Here is a 13,144-nt window from a genome sequence, read left to right as displayed (position 1 = left end):
GGTGCACCCAGCGCCCAGTGCCATGGAGCACCCAGCACCCGGTGCCACGATGTGCCCAGCTCCAGGGTGCTGTGGTGCACCCAGCACCCGGTGCCACGATGTGCCCAGCTCCAGGGTGCCACGATGTGCCCAGCTCCAGGGTGCCACGATGCGCCCAGCACCCGGTGCCACGATGCACCCAGCACCTGGTGACACGATGCGCCCAGATCCAGGGTGCCATGGAGCACCCAGCACCCGGTGCCACGATGCGCCCAGCACCCGGTGCCACGATGCGCCCAGCACCCGGTGCCACGATGCCCCCAGCACCCGGTGCCACGATGCGCCCAGCACCCGGTGCCACGATGCCCCCAGCACCCGGTGCCACGATGCGCCCAGCACCCGGTGCCACGATGCCCCCAGCACCCGGTGCCACGATGCCCCCAGCACCCGGTGCCACGATGCGCCCAGCACCCGGTGCCACGATGCGCCCAGCACCCGGTGCAGCCGCGGCAGGCGCTCAGAGCCGGGCCTGGCCAGGGCGCGGGGGCTGCGGGCGGCGCAGGCGCAGGCGGGAGAGGCGCGCCAGGCGTGGCAGGTGGAAGGGCAGGCATCGCACCTCGCGTGCCACCGCCAGCTCGGAGAAGAAGGCGCGTTGGCGCGGCAGCTCCGGCTCGGCCTCGCTCTGCTCCAGGTCCTGCACCACCCCCAGGATCTCCTGCCGCGCCGCTTGGCCCCGCAGCCCCCGCACGTCCAGCACCGCTGCCACGTGCTTCCTCCTGCAGGATGGGGACACTCAGGGGATGGGGACACTCAGGGGACGGGGACGCTCAGGGGACGGGGACAGCCCAGTCCCCCTGGCACAGGCAGGCGCCAGGTGTTGCACCGGGTTTTGGAGCGGGGCAACTGGTTTAACTGGTACCAATTGGCAACCAGGATTGGTTCGATGTGAGGCCATCGAAGCAGTGGTGGCCCATTGGGCCAGCGCGTGCCACCGGTGTCCCCCCTGGGGACACGGGGAGGGGACTTGGCACGAGGCAGCGGCCGCTTCCCGGCGGGCAGCCAGGAGGGACCGGCAGCGGGGCGGGGGCTGCCGGGAAGGACGGACGCGGCGTCCTGTCACCCCGCTTTGGTCCCCAAGGGGACACCATGTCCTGCGGGGAGGTGGCATCTTGCCTGGCCATGCCACCCCGCTGTGGTGGCTTATGGGGACATGTGCCACCCCGCTCCTGTCCCTATGGGGACATGTGCCACCCTGTTCCCATGTCACCCTGCTCCTGTCCCTATGGGGAATGTGCCACCCCTACTCCTGTCCCTATGGGGACATGTGCCACCCTGTTCCCATGTCACCCTGCTCCTGTCCCTATGGGGACATGTGCCACCCCTACTCCTGTCCCGATGGGACATGTGCCACCCTGTTCCCATGTCACCCTACTCCTGTCCCTATGGGGACATGTGCCACCCTGTTCCCATGTCACCCTGCTCCTGTCCCTATGGGGAATGTGCCACCCTGTTCCCATGTCACCCTGCTCCTGTCCCTATGGGGACATGTGCCACCCTGTTCCCATGTCACCCTGCTCCTGTCCCTATGGGGAATGTGCCACCCTGTTCCCATGTCACCCTGCTCCTGTCCCTATGGGGACATGTGCCACCCTGTTCCCATGTCACCCTGCTCCTGTCCCTATGGGGAATGTGCCACCCCTACTCCTGTCCCTATGGGGACATGTGCCACCCTGTTCCCATGTCACCCTGCTCCTGTCCCTATGGGGACATGTGCCACCCCTACTCCTGTCCCTATGGGGACATGTGCCACCCTGTTCCCATGTCACCCTACTCCTGTCCCTATGGGGACATGTGCCACCCTGTTCCCATGTCACCCTGCTCCTGTCCCTATGGGGAATGTGCCACCCTGTTCCCATGTCACCCTGCTCCTGTCCCTATGGGGACATGTGCCACCCCTACTCCTGTCCCTATGGGGACATGTGTCACCCTGCTCCCATGCCACCCTATTCCTATCCCTATGGGGACATGTGCCACCCCACTTCTTGTCCCCGTGGGGCCACAGGGGTGTCCCACCTGGCCATGCCACCGCCCCGGTGCCACCACTCACCGGACATCAGGGAAGTCCCTCACCAGGACGCCCACCTCCATCTGCAGCGCTGCCGTGTCCTCCAGCACCAGCAGCTCCCTCAACCGTGGCACCACCGAATCCAGCCAGGGTGAGGCCGAATCCTGCGGGCACAGCACCTCAGCCCCCCCCCCCCCCCCCCTCCCCCACACCGAGCACCCAAGGGTGCCAAGGAGGGACCCACGGCGGGGGGTGGGGGGTCTCACCAAGCGGCTGAAGAGCTCGCGGAGCTGGCGGGCTTCGTCGCCCAGGCGGGCGGCCACGCGGGCGCGCATCTTGGATGAGGTGCAGACCAAGCGCACCTGGAGCAGCGGCCGCACGTACTCGATGAGCACCCGGCGGTGCAACTCGCTCACCAGCACCTACGGCACAAGGCTCAGCGGGAACCCCCCCCCCCCCCGGGTCCCGGCCGCGTCACCGGGGCGGTGACGGTGGCACCCACCTGGTAGGGTTCGGGGCGCAGCGGGCGCAGCTTCTGGGTGAAGCTGGTGATGAGCATCACGATGGTGTCGAAGGCATCGGAGCTCGTCAGCCACTTGCGCTTCATCAGTTTGTTGAAGTAGGGCTGGAAGGGGGGGGGGGAGGGGTTGTGGCACCCATGGGTGTCACCCGGCTCAGCACCCGACGGCCAGCCCCCCCCCACCCAGCACCCATCGCACCCCGTGGGCACCTTGAGGTCCTCGAAGAGGCGCTGGGTGAGGACGTGGTGGCAGAGGCGCGTCACCTTGTCCAGGGCGCCGTGCGCCTGGCGCCGCAGCTCCTCGCTCTCCGAGTGCCCGAACCGCGCCAGGCGCTCGGCAAAGGCCCTGCCGCGGGGCGTCACTGGGTGCTGCCGGGGACCCCCAGCACCCTAGGGACCCCCCGGGGATGGTGCCCCCCGGTGTGGCCTCACCTGAAGGGGGGACAGCAGTTGGCCAAGGCAATGGCCCGGCCGGTGGCACCGTCTGGTGGGGTGGCTTCGCCGGGGGCCTCGAGGAACCGTTCGACCTTCCGCTGGAAACTGGGGACACCCATGGGTGTCACTGGGGACAGGGCAGGCAGGGGACACAGCGCCCAGGGGACCTGGCACCCGGGTGCCACGCTTGCCCTGTGCCCCCAGGTGGCCACCCCAGCTCTGTACTGTGGCTCCTGTCTCCATGTCCCTGTCCCTCTGCCCTGTCCCCATGCCCAGCTCCTGTCCCCATGTCCCTTGTCCCCCCGCCATGTCCCCGTGTCCCCACGCCTGGCTCCTGTCCCCTCCTGTCCCCACCCCCATCTCCTGTCCCCTCCTGTCCCCATCTCCATCCCCTGTCCCCTCCTGTCCCCATGTCCCTGTGCCCATCCCCTGCCCTGATGTCCCCACATCCGTGTCCCAGTCTCCCTGTGCCCCCACATCCCCAGGACCCATCCCTTGTCCCCCTGCTGTCCCCCCCCCCCCCCCCCCCGTCCCCACCTGTGCAGGAAGGCCACCAGCACGCCCAGCAGGCTGTGTGCCATCTCCATGCCAAATTCGGGGGTGATCTGGGGGGCTCGGTCCACGTGCGCCCGCAGCAGCTGTGGGGACATGGCCACCAGCTTGGGGACATGGCCACCACCGTGGTATCCCCTGGGGTGCCACCAACCCCTATGGAGCACCTGGGTGTCGCTGGGGGGTGATGCTGGGGGGGTGGGGGGGGTGGGGGGTGTCCAGCCTTCCCAGCACCCACAGACCCGGGGGGTGGGGTGGAGCAGGAGGTCTGCGAGGTGCCGGTGGCCCGGTGGGTGCAGTGACATACCCCGGTGACACGGGTGGCCAGTCCCTCCTGCAGGTCCTGGCTAGAAGCTTCCTCTGCCCACGTGTCCTCGCTGAGCTGCAGCTCCTGTGCCACTGCCACCTCCACCTTGGCCTGGCACAGCAGGCGTGGGGACAGTGGCGTGGGGACAGTGGGGCGCGGGGTCACCTGCCAGCCCCCGGCCCTGTGTGTGGCCTGGGATGGGCCCAGTGCCCACCCTGGTGCCACCAGAGTGGCCACCATGGGCCTGTCCCGGTGCCACCACGGTGCCCATCCCAGTGCTCCACAGTGTCCCTCCCAGTGCCACCACAGTGCCCATCATGTGCCCATCCCAGTGCCACCACGGTGCCCATCCCAGTGCTCCACAGTGTCCCTCCCAGTGCCACCACAGTGCCCATCATGTCCCCATCCCAGTGCCACCACGGTGCCCACCCCAGTGCTCCACAGTGTCCCTCCCAGTGCCACCACAGTGCTCATCATGTGCCCATCCCAGTGCCACCGCGGTGCCCACCCCAGTGCTCCACAGTGTCCCTCCCAGTGCCACCACAGTGCCCATCATGTGCCCATCCCAGTGCCACCACGGTGCCCATCCCAGTGCTCCACAGTGTCCCTCCCAGTGCCACCACAGTGCCCATCATGTCCCCATCCCAGTGCCACCACGGTGCCCATCCCAGTGCTCCACAGTGTCCCTCCCAGTGCCACCACAGTGCCCATCATGTGCCCATCCCAGTGCCACCACGGTGCCCATCCCAGTGCTCCACAGTGTCCCTCCCAGTGCCACCACAGTGCCCATCATGTGCCCATCCCAGTGCCACCACGGTGCCCATCCCAGTGCTCCACAGTGTCCCTCCCAGTGCCACCACAGTGCCCATCATGTGCCCATCCCAGTGCCACCACGGTGCCCACCCCAGTGCTCCACAGTGTCCCTCCCAGTGCCACCACAGTGCCCATCATGTGCCCATCCCAGTGCCACCACGGTGCCCATCCCAGTGCTCCACAGTGTCCCTCCCAGTGCCACCACAGTGCCCATCATGTCCCCATCCCAGTGCCACCACGGTGCCCATCCCAGTGCTCCACAGTGTCCCTCCCAGTGCCACCACAGTGCCCATCATGTGCCCATCCCAGTGCCACCACGGTGCCCACCCCAGTGCTCCACAGTGTCCCTCCCAGTGCCACCACAGTGCCCATCATGTCCCCATCCCAGTGCCACCACGGTGCCCACCCCAGTGCTCCACAGTGTCCCTCCCAGTGCCATCACAGTGCCCATCATGTGCCCATCCCAGTGCCACCACGGTGCCCATCCCAGTGCTCCACAGTGTCCCTCCCAGTGCCACCACAGTGCCCATCATGTCCCCATCCCAGTGCCACCATGGTGCCCATCCCAGTGCTCCACAGTGTCCCTCCCAGTGCCACCACAGTGCCCATCATGTGCCCATCCCAGTGCCACCACGGTGCCCACCCCAGTGCTCCACAGTGTCCCTCCCAGTGCCACCACAGTGCCCATCATGTGCCCATCCCAGTGCCACCGCGGTGCCCATCCCAGTGCTCCACAGTGTCCCTCCCAGTGCCACCACAGTGCCCATCATGTGCCCATCCCAGTGCCACCACGGTGCCCATCCCAGTGCTCCACAGTGTCCCTCCCAGTGCCACCACAGTGCCCATCATGTCCCCATCCCAGTGCCACCACGGTGCCCACCCCAGTGCTCCACAGTGTCCCTCCCAGTGCCACCACAGTGCTCATCATGTGCCCATCCCAGTGCCACCACGGTGCCCATCCCAGTGCTCCACAGTGTCCCTCCCAGTGCCACCACAGTGCCCATCATGTGCCCATCCCAGTGCCACCACGGTGCCCACCCCAGTGCTCCACAGTGTCCCTCCCAGTGCCACCACAGTGCCCATCATGTGCCCATCCCAGTGCCACCACGGTGCCCACCCCAGTGCTCCACAGTGTCCCTCCCAGTGCCACCACAGTGCCCATCATGTGCCCATCCCAGTGCCACCGCGGTGCCCACCCCAGTGCTCCACAGAGTCCCTCCCAGTGCCACCACAGTGCCCATCATGTGCCCATCCCAGTGCCACCACGGTGCCCACCCCAGTGCTCCACAGTGTCCCTCCCAGTGCCACCACAGTGCCCATCATGTGCCCATCCCAGTGCCACCACGGTGCCCATCCCAGTGCTCCACAGTGTCCCTCCCAGTGCCACCACAGTGCCCATCATGTGCCCATCCCAGTGCCACCACGGTGCCCATCCCAGTGCTCCACAGTGTCCCTCCCAGTGCCACCACAGTGCCCATCATGTCCCCATCCCAGTGCCACCACGGTGCCCACCCCAGTGCTCCACAGTGTCCCTCCCAGTGCCACCACAGTGCCCATCATGTGCCCATCCCAGTGCCACCACGTTGCCCATCCCAGTGCTCCACAGTGTCCCTCCCAGTGCCACCACAGTGCCCATCATGTGCCCATCCCAGTGCCACCACGGTGCCCATCCCAGTGCTCCACAGTGTCCCTCCCAGTGCCACCACAGTGCCCATCATGTCCCCATCCCAGTGCCACCACGGTGCCCACCCCAGTGCTCCACAGTGTCCCTCCCAGTGCCACCACAGTGCCCATCATGTGCCCATCCCAGTGCCACCATGGTGTCTATCCCGGTGCCACCACAGTGCCCGTCATGCTCCCATCCCAGTGCCCATCCCAGTGCCCATCCCTTGCCCATCCCAGTCCCCATCCCAGCCCCATCCCTTGCCCATCCCAGTGCCCATCCCGGCGCCCACCCTGGCACCCACCCTGGTGCCCATACCTTGACGGCGGCGATGCAGGAGCTCTCGAGGCTGCGCTGGGTCTCGTGGGGCAGGAGGGGCCCCAGCGCCTGAGCCTGCAGCAGGGCCCCCACCTCAGGGTGCCCCAGCACCTCCCTGCAGGCACAGGCACCTCACAGCGCCCACCCAGGGTGGCACTGGGGTGCCCAAGGGGTCCCACGGTGACACTGGGTGCCACAGGGTCCCAAGGAATCCCATGGGTGACACCAGGGGACACGGGGTGCCAAGGGGTCCCACGGGTGCTACAGGCTGCCCAAGGGGTCCCATGGGTGCCACAGGGTCCCAAGGAATCCCATGGGTGCCACAGGGTGCCACAGGGTGCCAAGGGGTCCCACGGGTGCTACAGGCTGCCCAAGGGGTCCCATGGGTGCCACAGGGTGCCACAGGGTGCCAAGGGGTCCCACGGGTGCTACAGGCTGCCCAAGGGGTCCCATGGTGACACTGGGTGCCACAGGGTCCCAAGGAATCCCATGGGTGACACCAGGTGACACGGGGTGCCAAGGGGTCCCACGGGTGCTACAGGCTGCCCAAGGGGTCCCATGGGTGCCACAGGGTGCCAAGGGGTCCCACGGGTGCTACAGGGTGCCCCAGGGTGCCCAGGGGGTCCCACGAGTGACAGTGGGTGCCGCTGGGGGTCTCACCTGGGATAGGTGTTGCTGTGCCAGTCGAGCAGCAGGTAGAGGTCGGGCACGGGGAGGGGTCTCTGCGCCAGGGCCCCCAGCTGCTGCGCCAGCGCCCGGTGGTACCCGCGGGCGTAGACGCCGAAGGCGCCGTACTCGGGGGGGTAAGCGGGCGCCACGTGGCACCTCACCGCCCCCAGGTCCCCCACCACCCTCGCCGCCAAGGCGGCCAACCTGGCCCCCAAGCCAGCGGCGGGTGCCACCTGCGCCAGCCTTTCCCCCGCCGCCCGGTCCACCGCCTCCCGCCAACGTCGCCGGAGGGCGCGGGGGCGCCCCCGGGGTGCCGGGTGGGTGCCGGCGATCGGCCGCCTCCTCCTGCTCCCAGCACCCGGATGACGGAGCGTAAGGGCGGGTAAGGGCGGGCGGCGGGGACGGCTTCGGCCACCACGGCCCAGAGCTGGGCCACCAGCGCCTGGTAGAGCAGCGCCACGTCCCGCACCCGCCGGCCACCCGCGGGGCCGGGGGACGAGGAAGGGGACGGGGGCGAGGTGACGCATTCGGCCTCCAAGGCGATGATCTGCTCGTCCGCCGCCACCAGGTCCCGGCGCTGGATCAGCTCCAGGATCTCCAGGACTGGAGGGGGGAGGGGTGCCCATGGGGTGCACTGGTGGCACCTGGGGTCACCCGTGGCACATAGCACCGGCGGGGGGTGGCACGTGGCCAAGGTGGTGCCATGCGCCCAGGGCTGACTGGTGTCCCACGGCCCCACGTTCCATGGCCCCGTCCCCTCATCCCCATGTCCCCACATCCCTGCACCTATGTCCCCATGTCCCCATAACCCCAAGTCCCATATCCCCATATCCCATGTCCCCATGTCCCCATGTCCCCATAACCCCAAGTCCCATATCCCCATATCCCCATATCCCATGTCCCCATGTCCCCATGACCCCAAGTCCCATATCCCCATATCCCATGTCCCCATATCCCCACGCATGCATCTCTATGTCCCCACCCCCATGTCCCCATGTTCCATGTCCCCACGCATGCATCTCTATGTCCCCACCCCCATGTCCCCATGTTCCATGTCCCCACGCATGCATCTCTATGTCCCCACCCCCATGTCCCCATGTTCCATGTCCCCACGCACGCATCTCTATGTCCCCACCCCCATGTCCCCATGTTCCATGTCCCCATGCATGCATCTCTATGTCCCCACCCCCATGTCCCCATGTTCCATGTCCCCACGCATGCATCTCTATGTCCCCACCCCCGTCCCCATGTTCCATGTCCCCAAGTCCTATGTCCCCATGCTCCCATATCCCATATTCCCACCTCCCATGTCCCCACGTCCCTATCCCGATGTTCCCAAGTCCCATGTCCCCATGCTCACACGTCCCCATGTCCATGTCCCCGTGTCCCCACGTCCCACGTCCCCATGTCCCACTTTCCCACGCTCATGTCCCCTACCCCGTATTCCATGTCCCATGTCCCCATGTCCCACTTTCCCACGCCCATGTCCCCTACCCCGTGTTTCACGTCCCACGTCCCCATGTCCCACTTTCCCACGCCCATGTCCCCTACCCCGTGTTTCACGTCCCATGTCCCCATGCCCCCCCCCTCACCCGAGAGTGGCTCCCTGGCCTTCCCACTGCCCTCCTGCCGCTGTCCCCCGCCGTCCTGCTCCCCAGCGGCCACCCCCCTCGCCCTCCAGCGTGGCCAGGCGCTCTCCCGCAGACCCCCCGCCGTCCCCGCGTCCCCAGGGCCAGTCGCAGCAGCGAGCCACGCTTGGGGACCGGCCGCTCGCCCAGGGTCTCCACGCTGGCTTTGCGCCAGCCAGGCAGCCGCCGCAGCAAGCCGAAATCCTCCGAGCGCCGCCGCGCTCGCCCACCGGTCCCCTCCCCATCCTTGGGTGGGGGGCGGCGGGCGCGCCCGAAGGGTGCCAGACCCACCAGGCGCTCCAGGGTGGCCCGCCGGCGGTAGCGGCTCTCGGGGTTGGCGGCAAAGGGGTCCCCATCCTCTTCCTCCTCCTTGGGTGCCTTCTTCAGGAGGGGCATCAGCTGGAGGGGGGCAGCGGTTGGCATAGGGGGCACCCTGAGCCCCACCCACCGCCACCCTGGGGGGTACCCGGGTCTTCGCGGGTGGGGTGGGGGGGGTGCAAAGCCCCCCACGAGCACCCAGTGAGCACCCGCAGCCCCACGGGTGTGCGAAGCCCCCCGTGAGCACCCACCAGGTGCACCCACAGCCCCCCCCCGAGCGTGGGCGCCAGGACCCACGTGGCACACGTACCGCTGGCACCAGGCGCTGTGGCGCTGGCACCGGGCGCTGCAGTGGTGGCACCGAGGACACTGTGGCGGTGGCACCGGGCACAGTGGTGGTGACAGAGGACTCTGTGGCGGTGGCAGCGGGTGCTGTGGCGGTGGCAGCGGGTGCTGTGGCGGTGGCAGCAAGGATGCTCTGGCAGTGGCACTGGGCGTTGGGTGGCACTCGTGCTGTGGTGGTGGCAGCGAGGACGCTGTGGCAGTGACGAGCGGGTGCTGTGGCGATGGCACCGAGGACTCTGGCAGTGGCACTGGGTGCTGTGGCGGCGGCACCGAGGATGCTCTGGCGATGGCACCGGGCGTGTTGGCGGTGGCACTGGGAGCTGTGGTGGTGGCACCGAGGATGCTCTGGCGGTGGCACCGAGGACGCTCTGGCGGTGGCACTGGGCGCTGTGGTGGTGGCACCGAGGACGCTGTGGCGGTGGCACTGGGCGCTGTGGCGGTGGCACTGGGCGCTGCGGTGGTGGCACTGAGGACGCACTGGCGGTGGCACTGGGCGCTGTGGCGGTGGCACCGAGGACGCTGTGGCAATGGCAGTGGGCGCTGCGGTGGTGGCAGCGGGTGCTGTGGTGGTGGCAGTGGGCGCTGTGGCGGTGACAGAGGACACTGTGGCGGTGACAGCGGGCGCTGTGGCGCTGGTGGCAGCGGCCGGGGGGTTTCCTGAGGAAGCGCCTCCCCGCTGAGGCCTCCCACGCCGGGGCAGGGTCAGCGCCGGTTCCGCTGGGTCACCGGGGACGGGGGGACCAGGGGGGACCCCGGCTCGCGTGGCCGTCACGCCCGGTGTGGCGCAAGGATAGAGCGCTGGTGGCACTGGGGACACTGATGGTGCAGGAATGGGGGCACTGGTGGCACTGGGGACACTGATGGCACAGGGACAAAGCGCTGGTGGCACTGGGGACACTGGGGTGGCACTACGGTGGCACAGAGGGACATGGGCATGGCATGGGGACATGACCCAGGTGGCACAGGGGGACAATGACGTGACACGGGAACAGGGTGCAGGCGGCACAGGGACCCCACGTGTCACGGGAGGGGACACCCGCGGCACAGGGACCCCTACGGAGGGGACAAGGGTGACAGCGAGGACAGGACACGGGAGGCACAGGGACCCCACGTGTCACGGGAGGGGACCCGCGTGCACAGCGACCACCACCAGCTCCGCTTCCGACGCCCGCCCCCCCCCCCCGCGTGTCCGTGTCCCGCCGTGTCCCCGCGCGTCACGTGACCTCCCCGGGCCCTCAGGGGTTAACACCCCTCCCCCCCCACCCCCACCCCACCCCCCCCGTCCTCCGGCCGCCGCTGATTTGCCAGCACAGCAGCCAATCGCAAAGGCGCACCAGCGCTGGCCCCGCCCCCGGCTTGGGGGGCGGGCCGGGTTGTCTCCATGCCTCGGCGCAGCCAATGGGAACGAGCCACCGCCGCGCCCGGCGCCTCTTATTGGCTACTAACTAACGGAGGGCGGGACTTACCGAGCCACACCCCCACCCCCCTTAAAGGCACAGCGCAGCGCAACAGCCTCCCCATGTCCCCGCCGCGCCCCACGCGTGTCCCGGGACGGGGATCGCTCCCACCCCCCCACCCCGGGCGTCCGACACCCCCAGGCGCCCCCCGCCCCTCCAGCCCCCCTCCCCTCTGCGATCTCATTGATCGCAGTGATCGCAGTGATGTCGTGCCCCCCCCGCGCCCCTAAATCACCCCGCCCTCCCTCCCACGCCGGGCACACATGCACCACCACCCCCCTCCCCGTGTTTTTACAGGTAACACGGCGTCTTTAAGAGGCGTGGCCAGCCGCCCTGCGCGAGCCCCGCCCACCGCCGTGGTCGCGACTTCCGGTTCCGGTTCCGGCCCGGCCCGGCCCATGGCCGCCCCCGCCGCCGCCCGCCCCTGAGGGCTCCCGGGCCCGGCCCCGGCTCCGCCCCCGTGCGCCACGGCCCGGCCATGAGCCGCGGGTAGCGGCCGCGCCCGGTGCGCCCGGCCCGGCCCGGCCCGGGGCCCCCCGAGCCCGCCCCCCGGCCCGCAGCCCCCCCCCCCGGCCCGGTGCGGCCCCGGCCCCCTGGGCACCATGTCTTCCCGCTCCGCCCTGGCGGCGGGGAACGAGCGGAACGCGGATACGGTGAGGAGGGGGGGGGGGGGCACCGGGGGGGGAGCCGGAGCTGGGGGGCGCCAGAGGCGGGGCGTGGGTACCGGAGGACGGACGGACGGGCTGCGTTGTACCGGGGGAGCTGGGCGGGGTACCCGGGGGGTTGGGGTACCGGGGGACACTGGGCGCGGGGACTGCGTTGTACCGGGGCAGCTGGGTGGGTACCGGCTGGCCATCGGTTGGTACCGGGGCGGGGGGGCACAGGGGGGAGCCCGTGTTGTACCAGAGGAGCTGGGGGGGGGTACCCGGAGCTGGGGGGGGGGGTACCTGGGGGGGGTCGGTTGGTACCGGCGGGGGGGGCCCATATTGTACCGGAGGAGCTGGGAGGGGCACCGGTGAGGAGGGTACCGGGGGGCACCGGGGGGATGGGTTATCAGCTGCTACTGGGTTGGGTGGTCTCTGTTGTACTGGAGGAGCTGGGGGGGGGGCACCGAGGGGGGAAGTCCCGAGGTGGGGGGGTCCGTGTTATACTGGGGGGCACGGGGGTGGTGGGCTGGCAAAGGTGGGGGGGCACTGGGAGTGTGGCCGGTACCGGGGAGGGGGGGGTTTACTGGGGTGGTGCCAAGAAGCTGCTTGGGCGACCAGTAAGGGGGAATGGGTGGAGTAAGGGGGTACTGGTGTGACTGGGGGGGGGGGGTGGGGGGGGCACCCAGGGGCGCGGCCAGGACGCGGCTGGAGCCGGTCAGGCCGGATCTGTCCCCACCCCACGGCCGGGGTAGCGTTCCCCCCCCCGGGGCCTTTGGGTGCTGGGGGGGCACCCATGTGTGCTGGGCCCCTGTGAGGAGCTGAGGGGGGTGTCTGAGCCCCCCCCCAGGCCCCCGTGTGATGAGCTGGGGGGGGGGTCTCAGCAGCCCTGGCTGCTCCTGTGATGATTTGGAGGGTGTCCCGGCACCCCCATGTGATAGTCTGAGGGGGTCTCAGCGGCCCTGGTCACTCCTGCGATGAGCTGGGGGGGGGTCTCAGCTGTGCCATCCCCCCCTCTCCCCCCCCCCCCAGCTCACGGGCCTGGGGGGCAGCCGCTCGGAGAAGGGCTCGGCCTGGTCCAGCCGCTCGCTGGGCGCCCGCTGCCGCAACTCCATCGCCTCCTGCCCCGAGGAGCAGCCCCACATCGGCAACTACCGCCTGCTGCGCACCATCGGCAAGGGCAACTTCGCCAAGGTCAAGCTGGCCCGGCACATCCTTACTGGCCGTGAGGTGAGGGGGGCCTGGGGGGGGCGGTGGGAGGGGTCTGCAGGGGCCTGGGGGGTGATGAGTGGGAGCTGGAAGGGTGACAGAGGGGGCCGGGGGGGCTGGAGGATGATGGGAGGGAGCTGGAGGGTGACAGAGGGGCCTGGGGGGTCCTGGGGGGCGATGGGAGGGGGCTGGGGGGTCCTGGGGGGCGATGGGAGGGGGCTG

At 69.4% G+C, this 13,144-nt stretch overlaps 2 protein-coding genes across 3 annotated transcripts; one reads left to right on the top strand and one right to left on the bottom strand.

Annotated features, from left to right (window-relative positions):
- Positions 1–219: 219 nt before the first annotated feature.
- EXOC3L2 (exocyst complex component 3 like 2) lies at positions 220–9,693 on the bottom strand. Of its 2 annotated transcripts, none has more exons than XM_040581538.1 (12): positions 9,578–9,693; positions 8,914–9,348; positions 7,313–7,924; positions 6,653–6,767; positions 3,859–3,969; positions 3,537–3,637; positions 2,997–3,104; positions 2,775–2,910; positions 2,547–2,669; positions 2,311–2,466; positions 2,087–2,208; positions 220–755 (listed from the first exon to the last, which is right to left on the bottom strand). In XM_040581538.1, exons 2-12 carry the CDS (start codon positions 9,303–9,305, stop codon positions 497–499), a joined length of 2,235 nt encoding a protein of 744 aa, XP_040437472.1. In that variant the 5' UTR covers positions 9,306–9,348; positions 9,578–9,693; the 3' UTR covers positions 220–496. The 2 variants fall into 2 exon arrangements, with proteins under 2 accessions (XP_040437472.1, XP_040437473.1); XM_040581539.1 differs by having other exon boundaries at positions 9,241–9,348.
- A 1,759-nt stretch (positions 9,694–11,452) lies between these two features.
- LOC121082186 (MAP/microtubule affinity-regulating kinase 4-like) lies at positions 11,453–12,966 on the top strand (the record flags this gene model as incomplete). The annotated part of the gene is made up of 2 exons (XM_040581536.1): positions 11,453–11,722; positions 12,746–12,966. Coding segments are annotated over exons 1-2 (272 nt in total), but the record flags the coding sequence as incomplete, so codon positions are not given.
- Between the last annotated feature and the right edge of the window lie 178 nt (positions 12,967–13,144).

The sequence above is a fragment of the Falco naumanni genome, unplaced genomic scaffold, assembly GCF_017639655.2.
Source record: "Falco naumanni isolate bFalNau1 unplaced genomic scaffold, bFalNau1.pat scaffold_406_arrow_pat_ctg1, whole genome shotgun sequence".
Lineage (NCBI taxonomy): Eukaryota > Metazoa > Chordata > Aves > Falconiformes > Falconidae > Falco > Falco naumanni.
Note: the sequence above shows the minus strand (reverse complement) of the source record. Positions and strands in the feature narration are given on the sequence as shown.